Source organism: Siphateles boraxobius, unplaced genomic scaffold (assembly GCF_051911475.1).
Source record: "Siphateles boraxobius isolate OS27281-9 unplaced genomic scaffold, OSU_SipBor_1 55, whole genome shotgun sequence".
NCBI lineage: Eukaryota > Metazoa > Chordata > Actinopteri > Cypriniformes > Leuciscidae > Siphateles > Siphateles boraxobius.
In genome coordinates this window covers 7,294,564-7,316,550 of record NW_027509181.1, presented here as the reverse complement: position 1 = coordinate 7,316,550, position 21,987 = coordinate 7,294,564, and the positions used below count along the sequence as shown (strand labels likewise).

Sequence of the window (21,987 nt, the reverse complement as noted above, 5' to 3'; positions counted from 1 at the left end):
CACACCCGGAGCAGCGGGCAGCCTTGAGTGGCGCCCGGGGAGCGATTGGGGGTTAGATGCCTTGCTCAAGGACACCTCAGTCATATTCCTGCCGGTACTGGAATCGAACCAGCAACCTTTGAGTCACCAGTCCAACTCTGTTACCATTAGGCCATGACTGCCCCCGCTTGAGACCGCTATGCGGTCCCGCTATGAGACCGCTTCAGCACTAGCTTCACGGCTGAGTCCCGAGATGGGCGTGGCATCACGGCACTCACCGGGTGGCAACCTGGGAGCACCGGGTGTTCAAGCGCATGGCCGACGAGCTATCACGAGCTGTGCTTCCGGTAGAATGGCGACTCCACTCTCTCCAGATCAGTTCAGCTGATCTGGAGAGAGTTCGGGGAGACTCAGGTAGACCTGTTGGCCTCCTCAGAGACCTCACACTGCCAGCTGTTTTACTCCCTGACCGAGGGAACACTCGGCACGGATGCACTGGCACACAGCTGGCCCCGGGGCCTCCGCAAATATGCATTTCCCACAGTGAGCCTACTTGCGCAGACACTGTGCAAAGTCTGGGAGGACGAGGAGCAGGTCCTTCTGGTGGCTCCCTATTGGCGCACCCGGACTTGGTTCCCAGAACTCATGCTCCTTGTGACAGTCCCTCCCTGGCCCATTCCTCTGAGGACGGATCTTCTGACTCAGAGATGGGGCACCCTATGGCATCCGTGTCCGTACCTCTGGAAACTCCATGTCTGGTCCCTGGACGGGATGCAGAGGTTCTAGTTGACTTACCTCCAGAGGTACTTAACACCATCACTTCAGTACGGGCGCCGTTCACGAGACGTGTGTACGCCCTGAAGTGGAACCTGTTCATCGAGTGGTGTTCTTCTCGCTGAGAGGACCCCCGAAGATATTCGATAGGGTCTGTACTTTCCTCCTTGCAGCAAGGGTTGGAGCGAAGGCTGTCTCCCTCCACACTCAAAGTACATGCTGCAGCTATTTCAGCATATCACGACCACATAGATGGCAAAATAGTTGGAAAGCACGACCTGGTCGTCAGGTTTCTTAGGGGGGCGAGACAATTAAATCCTCCTCGACCCCCCTCCATACCCTCTTGGGACCTTTCCTGGTGCTCCAAGCACTTCAGGATGCTCCCTTTGAGCCTCTGCAATCAGTAGACTTAAAGCTTCTTACCATGAAGACTTTGCTGCTGGTTGCAATGGCCTCTGTCAAGAGGGTAGGGCACCTGCAGGTATTTTCGGTGAAAGAATCGTGCCTAGATTTTGGGCCGGGTGACAACCACGTAGTACTAAGACTTCGGCCTGGCCATGTGCCCAGAATCCTACCACTCCCTTCAGGGACCAGGTAGTGAACATGCAAGCGCTGCCCCTGGAGGAGGCAGACCCAGCCCTGACTTTGCTCTGTCCCGTTCACGTTCTGCTTTTGTAGGTGGAAAGTCTCAGGACTCAAAGTCTCAGGACCTCAGACCAGGTCTTTGTCTTTTACGGAGCCGAGCAGAAGGGAAATGCTGTCACCAAGCAGAGGATGGCCCACTGGATAGTGGATGCCATCGCCTTGGCTTACCAAGCACAAGGCATGCCCTGCCTGCTCAGGTTGCATGCTCACTCCACGAGAGGCGTTGCATCCTCCTGGGCGCTGGCACGGGACTCCTCACTAACAGATATCTGTAGAGCTGCGGGCTGGGCGACACCTAACACGTTTACTAGATATTATAGCCTACGTGTAGAGCCGGTCTCCTCCCGTGTTCTCACCCTAAACGGGTAAAAGCCCCGAGAGGTCCGGCTCTGTCGGCTTGCTGCACCCTACTGTGCACCCTTATTACTCTGAAAACCTGTCAAGTTTTCCAACACCCTCGGCCCGGACATGGCGGAGCGTTCTGTGCCAGGCCTTTATCTGCTGAATCCTTGAGAAAAGGATCTGGGCTGGGTCCCATATGTGTGACCCTACGGGGATCCCATATATGTATATTCTCCACGGCTGCTCCTTACGGAAGCCTGTGTCTTTCCCTTGGGCTAAAGTCACCCAGTAATTTGTGTGTAGTACAGCCTCCGTTCTAGTCCATGCGTACATACACAGGTGTTAAGTCTTTCAATATCTGGGCGGCCAGCTTATCAGGCTTGGCTCCTCAGCAAAAAACTGAAGTGCAATCGCACCTGCTGCTCACTATGTACCCGCGTTGCGAGGCTGTGCAGCTGATCCAAATGATAGCACTCCAATGTGCATTGGCTTGATTAGTTTCACTCAAAGTAGATTGGGCTCTCTAGCGAGATTCCTATCAGTCGGTCACGATGTACTTCTACTTTCCCTTCCCCAGGGAATGAGGATTACCATATGTAACCGAGAAGTTCCCTCAATGTTGACTATATTAGTGTCTCTCTAGGACTCAGAACTCAAACGAACAGTGGACGAGAGCGAAAGGATCCAGAGGGCGTACAGTCACTATTTTGACCTGAGCATTGTGAACGATAACCTTGACGGAGCGTACCGCAGCCTCAAGAGGGCGCTAGACAGACTCAATACAGACCACCAGTGGGTTCCAGTCAGCTGGGTCTTCTGAGACCAATTCACCAGTTGGGTTCTTCTCACAGTGGCTAGAGTCTAGGTAACTGCTGTAATCTATGTGAACTTGCCTGTTCTTTAGATTTTTGCACAGAAAATCATGACAATACAAAGCTAGTTTATTATTTTGTAAAAAATCTGAACTGATCTGTATATCTGTATTTGTTTTAAAGGAGTTCTGTACAGTGCTGTATGTTTGTTATTCCTGTTAGAGTAGGGCTGTATATTTGTATAGAAACTGTAGAATATGTTTTAGCACCCTACAGTACAATGAAGATATTCAGAATCATGTTGGATGTATCAATGCTATATGATCACATAGTGTTTTGCAGGGATTGTTTAGTTTGGATGTATATTAATAGCAGAATTGAAGAGTGTTTTGGCGTGTTTACGGTTGTGTCATATTCTCCTGCATGTTCTGATTTGTGTCCTTTCTTGTAACATTTTTTAGTATATAATCGATTTCAGTTCTGAAAACAACAGCCAAATATTTCACAAAACCTGTAATTTTGAAATGGATTAGACTGTGTGCATTATAAAAGGTTCAAAGATTCAAATTTTATTATTCCATTCAAAGACTTCAAGAATACTTCACTGTGACTAATCAATCGCAGCGTTCTGCAGTCATATATTTTTCTATAATGACTTAAAACTATTATAGCCTATATGACACTTGCCCCAGGAAATTGATTTCCTACAGATGTACTAGATTCACTGTGTCTCTTGTATCACTCCACACACTCTTTCTTCTCACATAATAAAAGAATATCAACTCAAATCAGTAGTTCATGTCCATTTATTTATTTGGCGAGTAGCAATGTAATATGTTAATATTTAGAGTTTGCGAAAATGCTGTGCATATGTATCACAATGAAGAAATTAAATACAATTAATATAACTATTCATTGAATTAATTAAATGAATCATAATTAAATGAACTAGCTTTTAAGTCACATTAAGCTGTGGTTATTTAATAAAATAAATTATTAAAAAATTAAACCAGGTTCAGAAAGTATACAAAACGTCTCGTTTACGTATGTAACCCTCGTTCCCTGAGTAGTGAACGGAGACGTTAGGTCGGATGACGACGAATGGGGGTTTCGCTTAGAATACCTATCGACTTCGAGTATTACAAAACGAGCCAATGGCGATGAAATGCCATGGGTCTGCGGAATTTGCATAGCGTATCTCCGCCCCACCGCATGGGTATAAAAGGAGGACGGCGGCAACATGCAGATATGTCTTCGCTGAGGAGCCGAGACTGAACTCAGGCGTCTACCCAGCGGTACAGCGGAAGTGGCAGGGAGACGTAACGTCTCCGTTCCCTACTCAGGGAACGAGGGTTACATACGTAACCGAAACGTTCCCTTTCGTAGTCACTCCGAGTTACGTCGGATGACGAAGAATGGGGGTCCCCGTGTAATCACGCCACTTCACAGCTGTCTTCCAGTGGCCTGCGTAAAACTGAGATCCCTGTCGTAAGACTAGCAAGGACTCATATTTAACACAGGAATACCAAGGTACACTGGGGAGCATATCCCATAGTTTAGAGGAAATATGCAAAATATTGCCAGCCCAAACGGGGGGGACTTAGAGAATACACATATGACCCGAAGGATGCATATGGAGAACACTGGGGTGTCCAGCCGCAGGTGGAATATTTCAACCCCAGGTGTGGCAAGGTGGCTTGCCAAGGGAAAGACACATGCTCAAGGAGGCTTACAGTGGAAATACACATGTGGGGGTTACTCAGGGGAGGAACCATGCACACGGAGGCACCTAGCCGACGCACAGGCAATAGACACTAGCGCCAGCGTCAACAGTGCTGGAGGAACTCAGGGCCTCAGAGAGGAAGCTCACCAGAGGAATATATCGCACACATCCAGTCCGTAGAGTGGAATGGCGAGCAAACGAGACACCTGAGCAGGTCCAATACTAACTGGTAGAAGCGAGTACATGAGAGGACACTGGCTCCACTCAGAGATTATAGAATCTGGTGAATGAGTTAGGTGTCGCCCAGCCTGCAGCTCTGCAGATGTCTGTTAGCGAGGCGCCATGCGCTAGAGCCCAAGAGGATGTCACACTCCGGGTGGAGTGGGCGGTCACACCAAGGGGGCACGGTCGACTTTGCTGCTGGTATGCCAAAGCAACGGAGTCCACCATCCAGTGAGACAACCTCTGCTTTGAGAGAGCCTTTCCTTTCAGCTTCCCACCATAACAGACAAAGAGCTGGACTGAGGTCCTGAAACACTGCGTTCTGTCTACATAGGTGCGGAGAGCACATACTGGACAGAGCAGTGCCAAGGCTGGGTCTGCCTCCTCCGAGGGCAGCGCTTGCAGGTTCACCACCTGGTCCCGGAAGGGAGTAGTAGGAACCTTGGGCACATATCCAGGCCGGGGTCTCAGGATCACGTGAGAGTAAGCCGGCCCGAACTCCAGGCACGCTTCGTCAACGGAGAATGCGTACAGGTCCCCTACCCTCTTGATAGAGGCCAGTGCAACCAGGAGCGCTGCTTAAGCTCTACTGATTGCAAAGGCTCAAAGGGGGAACGAGAGGAGGCGAGGAGGATTCAATCTCCTCGCTCCTCTCAGGAACCTGATGATCAGGTCGTGCTTCCCCACGGACTTACCTTCTACCAAGTCATGGAGTGCGGCAATAGCGGCAACATATGCTTTGAGGGTGGAGGGAGACAGCCTTCGCCCCAACCCTTCTTGAAGGAAGGAAAGCATGACACCGACCGAGCATCTCCGGGTATCTTCTCGGCGAGAAGAGCACCAGTTGACGAAGAGCTTCCACTTCAACGCGTAGACATGTCTCGTGGACGACGCTCTAGCGGAAGTGAAGGTAGCCACCACCCAGGCGACTCCATCCCCAGTCGGTTCAGCTGATTTGGGTCCAGTTCGGGGACGCACAGATAGATCTGTTTGCCTCTCACGACTCGACCCGTTGCGACCTGTATTATTCCCTGACCGAGGGCACGCTTGGCACGGATGCACTGGCGCACAGTTGGCCGCGGGGCCGCAAATATGCGTTCCCCCAGTGAGCCTTCTTGCGCAGGTTTTGCGCAAAGTCAAGGAGGTCGAGGAGCAGGTCCTTCTGATCGGACTAGTACGTGTTGACCCCAGAGCAACGCCCGGAAGCGATGCAGGGCAAGGCGTACTGCCAGCAACTCAAGGCAATAGACATGCCATACTGCTCAACACTACATGCGAGAATCACTGAGCTTAAGGAGCAACCTTGCTCAACACCTAAGTGTGAAGAAATTCACTGAAACTCATGAGCATTTCTGTTCAACACCTTGGTGATAAATCTCACTGAATTTTTCAGGAGCATTTCCGCTCAACATGAGAGTGTGACAGCATGTCCATTGCGCATGGCGCCCCAGCCCGTGGAGGCATCTGTTGAGACAACAGCATGCCGGGAAGCTCGTTCCAGGGGCACTCGGGCCCGTAGAAAACTGAGGTTCAACCACGGTGAAGGGGGTGGATTGGAATCCACTGCTGCTTCAATGTATATGTAATGATTGATTATAATTAAGGTATTAATCAATATTTTTCCTTCTAAATATCAAATGAGTTGAATGACTTCTCTGGAGATTTTACTTTATTTATATAAGTTACCATTGTGATTACTGAAATGTTCTTTTCATGTATTCTTTAATGTCTGTATTTGATATCTGAATGCAGTGCTTGCTTATTTAACCCAGCTTCCAGAAATGAAATAGGGACTTGTTTTGTGTTTGAGAAAGGTCTTCAATGTGTTTAAACATATAGGGGTCATTGAAGCCAATAGTTTAAGGGACCATTTCTTTGTTAAAGCCTTTCTTTCCAGTTAGACTAAAGTTTAGCTATCTTAGAGAGAAAGAACGCATTATCTTGATGTTTTGAGAGGACTCTCCTGTTTATAGTGAGAGCCTGGCCAAATCCAACCTTGGAAAAGCTGTGTGTCGGTGTGTGTGTTAGTCTTCTTGGTTACAGGTTAAGGAACCACTGGCATTATTGGAGATTGACTGAGTTGTTGTTCTGGACATGCTGGCGCCCAGCAACCCAAATCTGCGACCTGGAAGGTCATGACGTGCCTAACTTCAGCTGCATAATCGATGGAGATATGCTTCAGTCTATCTGTATATGTGTGGAAAATTACTGTGTTTATCTATTTCATAGCCAATGAGAATCATTCATCCTGTAAGCAATGACGTAGCTTAGACCTTGGAAATGGTATAACTGCTGTGATCTTTGTAACTGTAAGCGGGGCGGCCTACGAACTCCTGTGCGAGTATTGAAGCTGACTTCTGCTGATGAAACTGCAAACTATCTTCAGTAAATATTTTCTTTAATTTTTTATAATTCTGACTCTGGGTCTTCATTCTTCATATCTGGTTCTGGGTCTTTAACTGTACACCCCTTACAGTTTGGTGGAGGATGCGGGCAATCATTCCGTGGTGACATCTCTGGCAAATCAACACACAAGGTAGTAAGCTTTTATTAATTGTTAAATTGTTAGGGCTGTCTGACTGGAAGAGATTTTGAAGGAGAGCGGGAGAGCCTTCACTCCGATGAGGCGAGTGAAGGAGTAAGTAGCTTTCACTCCGATGAGGCGAGTGAAGGAGTAAGTTGTACTGCTGAGAGGATAAGAAGTCGCTGAGAGCGTCGTTAAGGGTAACGGCAGCAGACAGCGCAAGCGAAGCGTGCTCTGTGGGTGCCCCGCTGGGCATTAATGGTGTAGCACCACCCCAGCAGAGTACGTCCCTGGACGGGAGGTCCAGTGGCACCGTAAACCTGCTCAATCTCTTCCATCTCAGATAGGGGATCCCCGAATTTAGTGAATCAGGCAGTTAGGGATACTAACAAAAATAGGGTTGTTTGCCAGGGATGCATCAGGAACGATCCAGAGAGAAAAAAAAAAAAAAAAAAAAAAAAGTTGACCCAAATTGGCATGGACCAGTATATGTAACTGTGATTTTGGAGTATACTCTGCAGTTTCATCACGGAGAAGCCAAGCTGTGTTGTTCAAAGATCGCCGCCTCCATTTCTGCAATGACTTCAGGTGAGTTTGAACTGTTATTAAGATATGGCAGACAAACTGAGTAACTTGATCAGTAACCTGAACAGTCCTGAAACTAATAGTGAGACAGAAAAGAGCGAACGCTGTAAGCAGCTGTGCTCTGAAACCCTCACTTCAGAGAAATTTGCAGAAATTATTAAGTAAATGGTTGTCTTGATAAGTTTTGCTTCTGTTTGGAAATTTAAACAACAACTTGACTGGCTACAAACAAACAAAGAAACTGAAAAATTAAAATGTTTAGCCTTGTATTGCTTACGATGATTACAAAAAGCAAGTATATTAAATTATGGGTCAAAGATCATTTCCTTGGACAAGTGTGACTAAAGTTAAACAGACACTGTGAAAACAACTTAGAATATTTTGCAGCTTATGAAAATTAATGTTCTGCCAATAATAATGATGAAGATTATGATTGGGCTATTATGATTAAATCAGCCACTGGTGGATGGTAAAAGAATACAGAGAACTGCTTAATCAGTGGCTCGGTTTGCATTCCTGAATGGGACACACACTGATTCAAGGGTGAGCAGTAAGTTGGAGCCGAGAGTGTTTTAATGGTGGTCATCAGGACCATTTAATACGTAACTGTAAATGCCCACCGAGAAGGTGTTTAAAATGTGATAAAATGACAACACATTTTTGGTAATAATATTGGTTTGAAAGTAGATCAGTGTTTAAATGACGACAGTGACATTTTTCGTCTGAGAAATAAGAGATAAAAAGGTCAAAAGATTGAAGTCTTAAAGTTAATCCTTTTGAAGAAAATATCTATAATAGTAATTTCTATAATAGTAATTTTTATAAGTGAATTGATGAATACAGGTTGATGTAAAATTAATGACTCCAACAGATGTGAGTTGCAAAATATATCAAAGTAACTAAAAGGATGATTGTGTTGTAATTAAACATTTTAAAAAGGTTTTAGATGATATAGAGAGACTAATCTCACAGATGATTTACAATAACTGCAAAAGTATCACAAGCAGAGAGTGCTTGCCTCGTCAAACTTATAGTGTGAATCCTAATTGGAGATTGATAAACTCCAAGAGAAAACTAAAGTCAAATATTAAACTATGGTTGAGAACTTGACAATTAAAATTGAGATTGAGAAATATGAAACGTTATTGAGAAATAGAATAATTATTTTTATGTAAGAACAAATAAGCAGAAGTAGTAGGCTACTGAATTAACAGTTGCTAAATGTAAAATGTGTTGAAAGGCATTTGATTAAACAAACAGCTTGAAAAGTTGACCATGAAAGAGCTAGAAGCTGATGTTTTGCTTTCAAAAGATAAGTCTGCTATTGGCTGTAATGAAACAGTTCGCTTATCTAAATCTGATGTGTGCTGTGGCTGAAACAGCCAGTGCGACAGAGACTCAATCTGAGTGGAAATTTGTAATGTCTAGATTCCCTGACGTGGGCAAAAGACAACTGTAAAACTATGTTTATTTGAAAACACATGTAATTTCTGGCAAAGATGCCTTAAGCTGGGCTAGAGTTAAAAGATGGTAGATAAAGTCTAATGTTAAAAGTTTTATTACAATGCAGTGTACCAGTCTTGAATGCCTCAGAGTCTCTCTCATTCAATGTCAGCTAAAAGCTGTTATCTGAGCCTGTGTCATAAGTGAAAATAAGTTATTGATAGTAAAGCACAGTGTTTCAGTTGAAAACCAGAGACACAGAGATGTTAAAAGAAATCATTACCATTCAGAGGGCAATTTGTATTTAAATGTTAAAAATGTTTTAAATGTAAAACTGAATGACTTTAAAGAAGTCTTTAAAATAATAATAAAGACCTTAAACGATAGAGGTGACATTTTGATTAGCGTATTTTAGGACCAGTAACAACTTTGTCTCATTTTAGTCTCCACCATTCAGGACCGATGGCTCCGGCTACAGATGAAGTACACTGAATGTACGGTTGTGATCTAAATTCACTGAGTATAGTCTAAGTAGCTAAGTTGCTGCTTTTAAGATAGTTAATGGATTTAAGTGATTAAATACTGTTGTTATTAACCTGTCTCCCTGTGAACACTATTAGGCAATCGGAATGGCTCTGGTGACTCTTGAACGTGCCTTTCCTAAGCTCCAGAAAACAGCTGAGTTCTGTTGAAGAAAACTGATTGTATTGGGAATGAGCGGTCACCAGTGTGTACGTGTGTACGAGTGGCTACTCAATGACGGGATGATCTTCCTGGCCAGGGGACAGCCCAACGCAGGGGGTCACGAACACTGGGCACCTCAGGATGCAGGTGTTATTTGTGAGAAAGGTATGAGAGTTGAGCGCTGATTACTGGAGGCCACCGGGGTCAGCAGAGCATTGAGAGGTGAGATGGGCTGTGAGAAGTTACGGCAGTCTGACCCAGAAATGTGAGTTCCTCTATACCACTCACCAGAAACCGCATTGATTGTATGGCTTGTTTTTCATTGTGACAAGTGTCTGCAACTATGCCAGGGGACGACACCCTGAAGAGAAGAAAATTAGAGATAAAGAGATAACGGGAGAGGGCTTTCAGGAGCCAGCTGATTCCATGAGGTGATTGCCATTATTTGCTGCGGAGACAGTAACAAAACTTAATTATATGAGGGACATGATGTTGGTTGCCATATGGGCAAGTAAAATGTATAGAAGAGTTGATTTTGAACTAATATATCTATAACATAGTTTTAACTCTTGAAGGTCGTTAGACATGGTGGTGGCTAAAGATGAAGACAGCTTTTGATTTAAGAAAAGTCTGGATAACAAAGGTGAATGGTCAAAGATTATTGTAACGAATTTAATATTACATTTTATATAAGTTACAGTCTTAGAAATTTATTTATAGTGAGAGAGACTGTCTGAGTGGAGGAAGGGATGGTAACTGTGTCTGTCTTTCTGTTATCGGCCTGCTAGAGCAAGCTGAAGCAAAATAATGATAATGAAACAAAACAACCCAGCTGACCTTGTTAAATTCTAATGAATAATGAACAGGCATGCTTTGAAACTAGTTAAGAAACCATGTAAAATTAGGTAAAAGCTACAGTAAAATGTGAAGTTTAAAATCTTACTTAAAATTTAAATCTTTTTAGAGATGATATAATGAAAAGCGAACATTGAAGATGAACAGTTAAAATATGTGTCTAATATGTGTGTGTGTGATGGTGACTGCACTCTATGTCTTGTATGTGTTAGTTTGGGGTACGAATACTGCGTCTGAATAGTGTGTATATTGTGTCATTAACCTCTGGAATGAGGGTTTTATCATTACAGATGGGTTAAGGCAAATGACAAGTTTTAAGGAAGCTAATAGTTTTGAGTCAATCTGATGAAAAGACAATGCAGAACATGAGACGAGCTTTAATTGGAGTGGTTCTCCAGCTCTGTCTGCTATTGGTAATTATGAATGCTTTTGTCATTTATGATATTGAACTGAATTACTCTCTGGATTAGTATTTTATATAAATTGGAATTGTAAAGAAGATTGCCGTCCATTCTGGGGTAAAACTCTTGTCTAAATTCAACTGAGGGTCTAAATTTAAATAGACAACTAGGTGGGATCATAAGGATAAACGTAGGAAAAAAAAAAAAATATATATATATATAGACTTGACGGCAGAGAGACAAAGTGACACATTGGCTAAGTCACTATCCAAATTATCCAGAGTGAGCTCCCTCATTTTTATTGAAAGGCCGGAGGGCGAACAAAGGAGGAGTGAATATAACTTCTAAAAAGAAAAGGTTGTATTTCTCAATCCATTAAATGTATGTATGACATTAGATGTCTAAGAAAACTACAATTTAATAAAGGTAAAAAGAGAAAGCAGCTATATGGCTGTGTGCTGGGATCTGAGTAACATAATATTTTGGTTTCTGTAAAACTGTAAAGATAAGTGGAACTGAGACAAATACTGTGAAAAGTAGTTATAATGAAAAATAAAGTTGAAGTTAATGATAAGAAAACAAGAGTATTGAAGAATTAATAAAATACCATGATTTCCCTAACGAGGGAACTTTAAGTGTCACTAGGCTGACAGTGGTGAGAGACTCGGATGCAGAAGAAATATAGTAGAAAAAAAATGTATGTTATGAAAATACAATTTCTGATAGAATTTATGGAAGTCAAATTAAGTTTAAATGGTATGGAAAAGTGAGTTTCAAAATAAAAACAATAAGACGTATGATTGACAGGGATTAAAGTGATATAAGGATAAGGAATGAACAAAAGCTTTATTAAGCAGAATGGGGAACGATCCTATATTTTAGTGGTAAAATAATGACTGAAATGATGATGTGAATTTGTTTTATTTTATTTCTATTTTTGAAACAAACAAAAAAGGGTATAAGATGTTATACAATTAAAATGGTACATGCTATGCGACTGTAAACTGAAGGATGATTTCAGTAAAGACTTAAAGTGATTACATCAATTATTATGGGCCTTAATTATTAATATTTTATTTGTTTGTTGTTTATTTTTAGTTAGACAACCATTGTGTTTTGAACCTAAAGGGTCTATAAAAGGAGTAGTGAAAATAATGGATTAACCATCCAACTTTGTTTATAATAAAAGGAATTGGAAATTATAAAAACTAGTGCATATATCCTGGTATTTATGATTAAATATGTACTTGTATTGTATCAGTTAATTTGATGATGAAACCAAATTAGCCAAGATGAATAATAGCTGTGTAAGACATGGAAAGACAGCTATGTCCAAAGGTTCTGGAGATCAATATTGTAGTATGTGGGATATGTTGTTGATATTAAGTCATTGAAGGAAAAAGATATTGTTTGTTTTATAAAAATTAACCTGACAGAGGAACATGGGTCAGAAACCTAACATTTTGAAGCAGCCTCTTTATGGATAGACCAGATGTGGTGTTTAGGACTCCACATTGGTCTAAAACGGGGGACTGAAGGGGGTGGATTGGAATCCACTGCTGCTTCAATGTATATGTAATGATTGATTATAATTAAGGTATTAATCAATATTTTTCCTTCTAAATATCAAATGAGTTGAATGACTTCTCTGGAGATTTTACTTTATTTATATAAGTTACCATTGTGATTACTGAAATGTTCTTTTCATGTATTCTTTAATGTCTGTATTTGATATCTGAATGCAGTGCTTGCTTATTTAACCCAGCTTCCAGAAATGAAATAGGGACTTGTTTTGTGTTTGAGAAAGGTCTTCAATGTGTTTAAACATATAGGGGTCATTGAAGCCAATAGTTTAAGGGACCATTTCTTTGTTAAAGCCTTTCTTTCCAGTTAGACTAAAGTTTAGCTATCTTTGAGAGAAAGAACGCATTATCTTGATGTTTTGAGAGGACTCTCCTGTTTATAGTGAGAGCCTGGCCAAATCCAACCTTGGAAAAGCTGTGTGTCGGTGTGTGTGTTAGTCTTCTTGGTTACAGGTTAAGGAACCACTGGCATTATTGGAGATTGACTGAGTTGTTGTTCTGGACATGCTGGCGCCCAGCAACCCAAATCTGCGACCTGGAAGGTCATGACGTGCCTAACTTCAGCTGCATAATCGATGGAGATATGCTTCAGTCTATCTGTATATGTGTGGAAAATTACTGTGTTTATCTATTTCATAGCCAATGAGAATCATTCATCCTGTAAGCAATGACGTAGCTTAGACCTTGGAAATGGTATAACTGCTGTGATCTTTGTAACTGTAAGCGGGGCGGCCTACGAACTCCTGTGCGAGTTTTGAAGCTGACTTCTGCTGATGAAACTGCAAACTATCTTCAGTAAATATTTTCTTTAATTTTTTATAATTCTGACTCTGGGTCTTCATTCTTCATATCTGGTTCTGGGTCTTTAACTGTACACCCCTTACAACGGGGTGAGTACTGACGGCAGGTCGGAGTAACTGGTACTCGGAGGGTGCCGTGTTGTCATGCCCACCTCTGGACTCGGTCGCGAAGCCAAAGCTGAAGCGGTCTCATATGAAGCAATCTGAGCGGCGTACCGCGGCTGCAGATGCCATATGCCCCAGGAGCCTCTGAAAAAAAACTTCAGTGGAACCGCACTCTTGCGCTTGATAGTCTCAGGCAAGTCAGCAATGGCTGAGTGGAGAAGGCGACCAAGTCAATACCGAGGAAAGAGCTCCTCTGCACGGGGCAAAGTTTACTCGTTTCCCAGTTGACCCGAAGGCCCAGACGAGCTAGGTGCCGGAGCACTGGGTCTCTGTATTCGCAAACCTGGTCTCAGGAGTGAGCTTAAGACAGCCAGTCACCGAGATAGTTCAGGATGCGAACCCCGTGTTCCCATGGAGGAACAAGGGCTGCCTCAACAACCTTTTTGAAGGCGCGAGGAGACAGGGCTAGCCCGAATGGGAGAACAGCGTACTGATATGAGCGCGCCCTGACAGAAAACCGTAGGTAAGGTCTGAGTCGAAAGAGAACGGAGACATAAAAGTAGGCGTCCTTCAAGTCGATCGCTATCTTGAGCCACCAGAGGCAGGCCCGGGTGAACGGGCAGGGTTGGAACCGTGGGACGGAGTCTTCGGCTGTGGGCAGACTGAGGGATCTGAGCGGACGGCGGGGCCGTCGGGCAGAATAACTGTTGGGCAGAAGCACTCAACCGCACCACCGAAGAGGCCGACCTGGGAGATGGGGGTGTCGAGCAGACGGGTCCGCCCGACATCGTGCACATCAGACCGGTCAGCCCCAGACTGGTGAACATCACCTGACTCCGAGAGCGTACGGCCACTTTCGTCGCTCGGAGAGCAAGGTCAGTGGCTGCGCGCAGCTCACTGGAGAGCCTCGGGTCAGTCCCGCCCTCCTGCATGTCCATGAGCATCTGGAACAGGTAGACCAGTAGAACGGTCATGGGATGCAGTGAGGCAGCTGCCTGTCCTGTGGCACTATAGGATTTCGCCACAGATTAGTGTAGACGAAAAGAACTACAGGCTTTGGTCAGGTGCCTAGGATTGCGCCGGGAAGCACTCTGAGGACATAGTAGCATTGCAACAGAGCGTTCAACCCGGGGAACCCCAGTTTACCCTGGGCCGAGCCGTGCATTTCTGAGCCTTTAAAAAGACGTGCCGCGTGCGAGCTCTTTTATGGGAGGAGAAAAAACTCCGCGATGTTGAAGCGCACAGGGAGACACAAACACACTGGCAGATCACTGCACAGATCAGCAGGCACTGTGAGATCTGTCTCGTAGAGCGAAGTCAGAGATGATTGTGGAGTGAAGAAATACTCTTGGCTCCGAAGCGAAGACATATCTGCATGTTGCCAGCGTCCTCCTTTTATACCCACGCGGTGGGGCGGAGATACGCTATGCAAATTCCGCAGACCCATGGCATTTCATCGCCATTGGCTCGTTTTGTAATACTCGAAGTCGAAAGGTGTTCTAAGCGAAACCCCCATTCGTCGTCATCCGACGTGACTCGGAGTGAATACGAAAGGGAACAGTGTAATTGCCTGCATGAATGTGTGTACAGGTTTGACAATACTTGTGAGGTTCAAAATGTCCTCACTAATATAATTCTACTGAAACATGTTGAACACAGACTGAGCTGGATCTCACTAGTTAAAAAGGCGTATGAATTGGCCAAATCAGGTTTCTAATTTAGATTAAGTATTTTGCACAGGATTCGGTCAGGTTTTTAGTGGTCTCATTTATAAAATGTGTCTATGCACAGATTTGAACTTGGAGTTTGTGTACTCATCAACGTTCATACAGGCTAAAAACAGTCTTTGACGTGGAAAACTGCTTGGCACCACGTCAGGTTCTTGAGATGTAGCCTACGCACTTTTTCTTGTAACAGAGTCAGTCGGAGTATCGCAGGTATTTGAAAATCTGAGCAATTCTTGCCGCTCGCCGTTCTCAAGTTATTTTGACGTTGACTGGTAATCTTTTATATGTTAATGACATTAATTAGTCGGCGTTTAGAAGGTCGAGATTTGAACAATTCAGCTGCGCACAATTTCAAGATAATTTGCGATTTATAGATTTCACTACCTAGCTACTTTATCTTTTGTGGACAAATTTGCCGGTTTTTCTTTATTGTAAAAATTCTGAAAGTTTTAGGCCTATGTTAGGGTTAAATGGGTAAGCAATGTTTTTCATAAACCCTTTTTGTTATACTAGTTGAAACTCTTTTCACACCCTGATAGCAATCAATTAATATATGGTCTAAATATAAAAAAATGCAGATATTATCTTCTGCGTAAGTCGCAGGACCAAAAAATTTTCGTCCAATCGTTGCATTCGACCCAAAATCGGTCTGAATGCGATGATGCAATTTCCTACCTGCCTGTCAACATGTATTTATTATTCACAAACCTCCACACACCCTGCAGAGTTTTGCTTCAACCCTAATCAAACACACCTAAACAAGCTAATCAAGGTCTGAAGGGTTACTAGAAGGCTACAGGCAGGGCCAAGGGAGTTTTTATCAGGGTTGGAGCAAAACTCTGCAGGACAGTGGCTCTCCAGGACCGACGTTCACCTGCTCTGGCCTTTAATAAGAGTTTCCATGGTTCGATGAAAAATCTCGGGAGATGTCTTGATCCCCAATGGAATAATAACAATATCTTCCCCTGATCTAGAGGATGTTCGCGTATTGATGATCTTGTGGTCTTGTAGCTTCAGAGATCAGCAGTATAGCAGAAGTGAAAGGAAATGTGAGTACGGTTAAGACTCATTGCGGAGGAAACTACTAAAGATGCTGAACAGATGCTGAACAGCAGAGGGTGGTTGTCTCAAGGCAAGTGTTCACAAAATTTTTCAATAAGGGCAGAACTGAATGTGGTTGAGGGCATGCTGTTGCGAAAAAACAGAATTGTCATTCCAGTGTCAATGAACCGCACCAACAGAGCAATCGCACCAGGATTCGTTTTAATCGAACCAGACATGCCAGGTGTAATCCATCATATGTAGGCAAGGTCTAGAGAGGCGTTTTTAGGATGCCGTGTCATGTGCGAGACACTGCAAAAGACGTGACCGCAATGATTGAAGACATCCATCTAGTTTGTGTTTAGGCCTACATTGAAAAACAATGGAAAGCTATCCTCTCTGAAATTGCCTAATGCCTACCCTAAAAACAATAGAAGTCTATGCAATATATTTAGACAGGCTCAAGCTAAGCAGACCTGTGTGTTTGTGGTTGACTTTTTCAAAATAACGTTTATTTAAAACGGCAGTTAAAAATGTGTTAAAACCATATTTAATTTTTTTACAACAGAGAACACTTTTCATGTACTTGTGTACAAAGTCATTTACAATCTCCACAGAAACTTCAATGTTTTATTGAAAAGGAGTTGTACTTTCACATGGGAAAACAGGGAGCATTGAGCTGAGCCTGTCTTACCGATGACACTTCAAAACACATCTCAAAATATTCAGTGGAGCTAATATGAAGCATCCTTAACCACAATAAATCTCTTGTCATCTTATCTCACTTCATGAGGTAGTATTTATATATAGCAGATTAACACTTCAAGTGTTTTCAAGTGTAACACTTCACTTGAACAGTATGGGTATTTTATGCAGTCAGACATTCTAGGTAATGAAACAACCTTAAAACAGAACACTAATTAATTAGGAGACAGCACAGCATGTTTAGTCCTGGAATAAATAATCTATCCTTATAAGGATAAAATTAAGCTGAATTGTACCTGAATAATACCTGCTTTTGTCTTTACTGAAATCTCTCAATAATATGTATTTAATATAATGTATAATATAATTAATATAAATCTCACTTGGACCTATTTCTCAATACTTAAGTCACTTCTTCAAAACTCTTTACACAAACTATCAAAACAATTAGATGACAGGAATAATTTTGTACAGTAATGTTAACATGGAGTCATTCTTTTTTTTTTTTTTTAAGAAAACATTGTATGATGCTTTCTGTTGTTATTGCTTTGACATCATTGTTTAATGAGTGACAAAGTCTGTTTGTTGGTTGAAAACCTTTGCTAGTGTTATGGAAGAATAAGTTGGCTTGAGGCATGTACTGTATGAAGTGTTTTGGCAGTTTTAGAGCATTTTGAATGTGAAATTAACTGCTGTGCCAAGATGAAAGTCGGTTAGGGACTGTGTGAAGAAAAAGTGACCCAAGTATTGAGAAATGGGTCCTAGCAATTGTAAAAAAACAAATGGATATACATTTCTAATATGTACTCTATTTCAATTTTCAATTTATCCCAGTTATTTAAGATTTGCATAGTTACATCAGAATATGGTTAAACTTCAGCCATGCCAAGCCATGGTTCTCAAAAGCAGGTAAACGTTCTTTCTTAAGATAAGAATTATCTATGACGTATATATAAAGCTCCTCCTTTGGGATTGTTGAGTAATCATATGTCAGACTTTGTCTTCTTGGTATGAACTTTCACAAACACATTTACAGATATGTAAAGATAAAAAGTAATAGTTCTATTAGTTATTAAGTTATTCTAACACACATACACCCAGTCTATTGTTGATGGCTGGATGATTGTGATGGCATATTTAGAGGTGGGCTGTATGGTGGAGGAGGCACGTCCATCTCTGAGTCTGGAGCCACTCGAACATCAGAAATATTGACTTTAAAGCTGGCCTGTAAAACAAAACATGATATTAAGTTAAAACAGCATTTCAACATAGAGATTTACATTCTGTGGATAAAACCATCCAAAGCTGTCCTAAGCTGCTCATAGCTGGTTCAAGCTAGTGCCCATATCTAACCTGCTGAAAAGGGCTAAAACCAGTCAACAGATTGGGAGACCAGCTTTTCTTTTCTGGCGGCTGGGCAGGTGGATGGACAGACAAAGATAGATAGTTAGATATATAGATAGATAGGTAGATAGATAGATAGATAGATAGATAGATAGATAGATAGATAGATAGATAGATAGATAGATAGATAGATAGATAGATAGATAGATAGATAGATAGATAGATAGATAGATAGATAGATACAGGCAGATAGACAGACAGACAGACAGACAGACAGACAGATAGATAGATAGATAGATAGATAGATAGATAGATAGATAGATAGATAGATAGATAGATAGATAGATAGATAGATAGATAGATAGATAGATAGATAGACAGACACACAGACAATCAATGATGGTTTGATAGATAGACAATGATGGACAGACAGACAGGCAGGCAGATAGATAGATAGATAGATAGATAGATAGATAGATAGATAGATAGATAGATAGATAGATAGATAGATAGATAGATAATCAATCAATGATGGACATATAGATAGATAGATAGATAGATAGATAGATAGATAGATAGATAGATAGATAGATAGATAATCAATCAATGATGGACATATAGATAGACAATGATGGACAGACAGGCAGGCAGATAGATAGATAGATAGATAGATAGATAGATAGATAGATAGATAGATAGATAGATAGATAGATAGATAGATAGATAGATAGATAGATAGATAGATAGATAGATAGATAGATAGATAGATAGATAGATAGATAGATAGATAGATAGACAGACAATCAATCAATGATGGACATATAGATAGACAATGATGGACAGACAGGCAGGCAGATAGATAGATAGATAGATAGATAGATAGATAGATAGACAGACAGACAGACAGACAGACAATGATGGACAGATAGATAGACAATGATGGACAGACATGCAGATAGATAGATAGATGGATGGATGGATAGATAGATATGGACAGACATACAGATAGATAGACAATGATGGACAGATAGATAGATAGATAGATAGATAGATAGATAGATAGATAGATAGATAGATAGATAGATAGATAGATACATGGCAGACGAACAGAGACAGATGGATGAACGGAGGGACAGATAGATGACAGACAGACAGAGAGATGACGGATGGATAGACTGACAGATAGATAATGAATGAACAGACAGATGGGTGGATGGACAGATATACCTCTGCATATGTTGGTGGTGGACACACTAGCTCATATGGTGGTGGTGTGTACTCAGAGTCTCCATGGGAGTCTGTCTCGTCTCTCTCTTCTCTCGTGTGAATGGGATTTGGAATCACATAGACATGGTCGCTGTCTGACAGGTCGAGGTCTAAGTCTGTGTCTGAGACTTTCCTGCAGAATTTGCAGCAGTATCTCAGTATACACAGAATAACAGTCAGAGCCAGCAGTGGGGTCAGCAAAGTCCTACATCATGAGACAAACATCTTTTAATTTGATGTAGTGCCTACATTTACAATGATTTTATGAAGAGTGTTGCTCTTACTGGAGATAGTAGAATATATATTCAGCCATTGAATCGGCCTAGAACGTCTGCAGAGGAATATTAGATATTAATTACTGTGCATCTGTAAGTGATCAGAACAAGCTGTGTAAAATGCATTTGGTTCAATGATGTGATAATCACTTTCGGTGTACAGTTATTAATTTATTAAAACATTCTGCTAATAGAGGCAGTGACTTGAATGCATGTCTTCTACAAGTTTTTCCATCTCTGAATTAAAATTCATTTTGAAGGTCTTCAAGTAAAAAATAGTGGTAGCATCATCCTGAGATTGTGATTTTTTTAAGGCTGAAATTATTGGGGGGAAAATAGTGTCACATAAATCTAAAAAAAAATCTTTCAGTTAATTTGTAAAAAAAAAAAAAACTACTACTACTTTGTATTAATAGTACTAATAATATCAAATTGATTAAATGTGATTAATCGCATCTAACATAAAAGTTTATAAATAATATATATATATATGTGTGTGTGTGTGTATATATCTATATATATATGTATAAATAAAAAATGTTATTTTTATTTAAAAAAAATAAAAAAAATAAAAAGTAATATAGTGAGTAGAAAATACTATTGTAACAACTATATAGTTGTTACAATAGTATTTTCTACTCGCTATATTATTGTACTGTTAGATGTTTTATTTATTTATTCATTTTCTTAAATCATTATTTAATTCAATATCCCTTTATTTAATTTTGATGTTTTATTATTTCGTTATTTTTACATATATTGTATTTTCATCCCTGTATCGTTCAAGTTGTCATATGTAAAATATTTATCATTTGTGAAAAAAACTTAAAACTACTACTATACTAAACTATACATTCACGTATATCTGTATGCAGACTTTTATGCTAGATGTGATTAATCGATTTGACAGCACTACTTATAAAACATTTCTATCTCCAAAAATTCCTTTTAATAAGTACAGAACTGAATTTGTGTTTCATGATCTTAAAAACCTTTTGATCTAAAGAATTGATTTAAATGATGGACATTACTTTTGCAGACAAATATAAATTATGCCTATACAAACTGCTACACAAAAAACAAAAACAAAAAACAATGAAATGGATAAGTTGGAGATGATAGCGAAGGAACTCCCATCAGTTGGTTTAAAATGCATCCAAACCCTACATAACGACATACTTTACATAACCTTAAACAAGTTTCATAACCACCACTGAATTCATACTTGGTCTAAATTCTTTTTCAGGAACTTGTAAATTCTTCAAAAGTATATTTTCACATAAAAGTATTTTTTAGAAATGTCATACTCACAGTAGTTGTATGTCATCAGACCCAAACCTGAAGAAAGTGGAAGTCAAAGTCAGTCAGGGTGTACAGTACGTGCGCTCTAACAGTGAGTATAACCTCTGACGTCCCGCTGAGGACTTTGAGCTGGACACAGTCAACCGGGGCTGGGTTTGTAAACACCAGGCTTTTCGCCATTCAAAACTGAGAATGACTTTTCATTTCCAGTTCATTTCCTCAATTTGAATTGAGACATCACAGGGTGCAGACTTTTCATTCCAATTTTTATCAACAACCACAACATTAAAATGGAAAACTGTTGTTTTGAATAATACATTTCATTTTTAATTATATCAATAATCAGTGTTTCAATCAATTGAAATATGTAACAACTTTACATATATCATATTTCATGGTGGAAGGAGACTTCATTTCCCACAATGCTCCAGTTTACTCTACATATATACTGTGCAATCAATATTTCCAATTTATTTTGATACCTGAAAACAAAGTGGTGGACATTTTTGGTGCTTCATGTTAAAACTAAAGTCTGTTTTAATAGCATTGAGCTTACTTTAATGAAATATCTGTTGAGAAAAAAATATTCTACGTATCAAGAGAACAAACAGTCAATGTTTAACCACTAAACTAGCACTGGACTAATGAAACAATGAGTTTTGTGCATGTTTTCAACATCCCCGTCAGCATGTGGCATATTTCTTTAAAATTCACACTCATTAAGTGAAAAAGAACCAATTTCATAAATTGCCTCATTTAATGCTTTCATATAAAAGCCAGTAAATGCATCACTCCAAAAACAACATCCTAGACTGAACCAAATGTTGAAATAAATTGTTAAATGCATAGT

The 21,987-nt window shown here is 40.9% G+C and overlaps 2 protein-coding genes across 5 annotated transcripts in view; one reads left to right on the top strand and one right to left on the bottom strand.

The window, feature by feature from the left end:
• Positions 1-3,340, top strand: part of mpp2b (MAGUK p55 scaffold protein 2b) — a 63,462-nt gene extending 60,122 nt beyond the window's left edge. For all 4 annotated transcript variants that reach the window (XM_077205965.1, XM_077205964.1, XM_077205962.1 and 1 more), the window contains one exon: positions 2,384-3,340. In XM_077205965.1, coding sequence (XP_077062080.1) covers positions 2,384-2,560 — 177 coding nt within the window. In that variant the 3' untranslated portion in view covers positions 2,561-3,340. The remainder of the gene's footprint in view (positions 1-2,383) is intronic.
• A 14,579-nt stretch (positions 3,341-17,919) lies between these two features.
• LOC143714696 (uncharacterized) lies at positions 17,920-21,239 on the bottom strand. The gene is made up of 4 exons (XM_077205988.1): positions 21,147-21,239; positions 19,845-19,891; positions 19,522-19,765; positions 17,920-18,175 (listed from the first exon to the last, which is right to left on the bottom strand). Exons 2-4 carry the CDS (start codon positions 19,871-19,873, stop codon positions 18,053-18,055), a joined length of 396 nt encoding a protein of 131 aa, XP_077062103.1. The 5' UTR covers positions 19,874-19,891; positions 21,147-21,239; the 3' UTR covers positions 17,920-18,052.
• Positions 21,240-21,987: the final 748 nt, after the last annotated feature.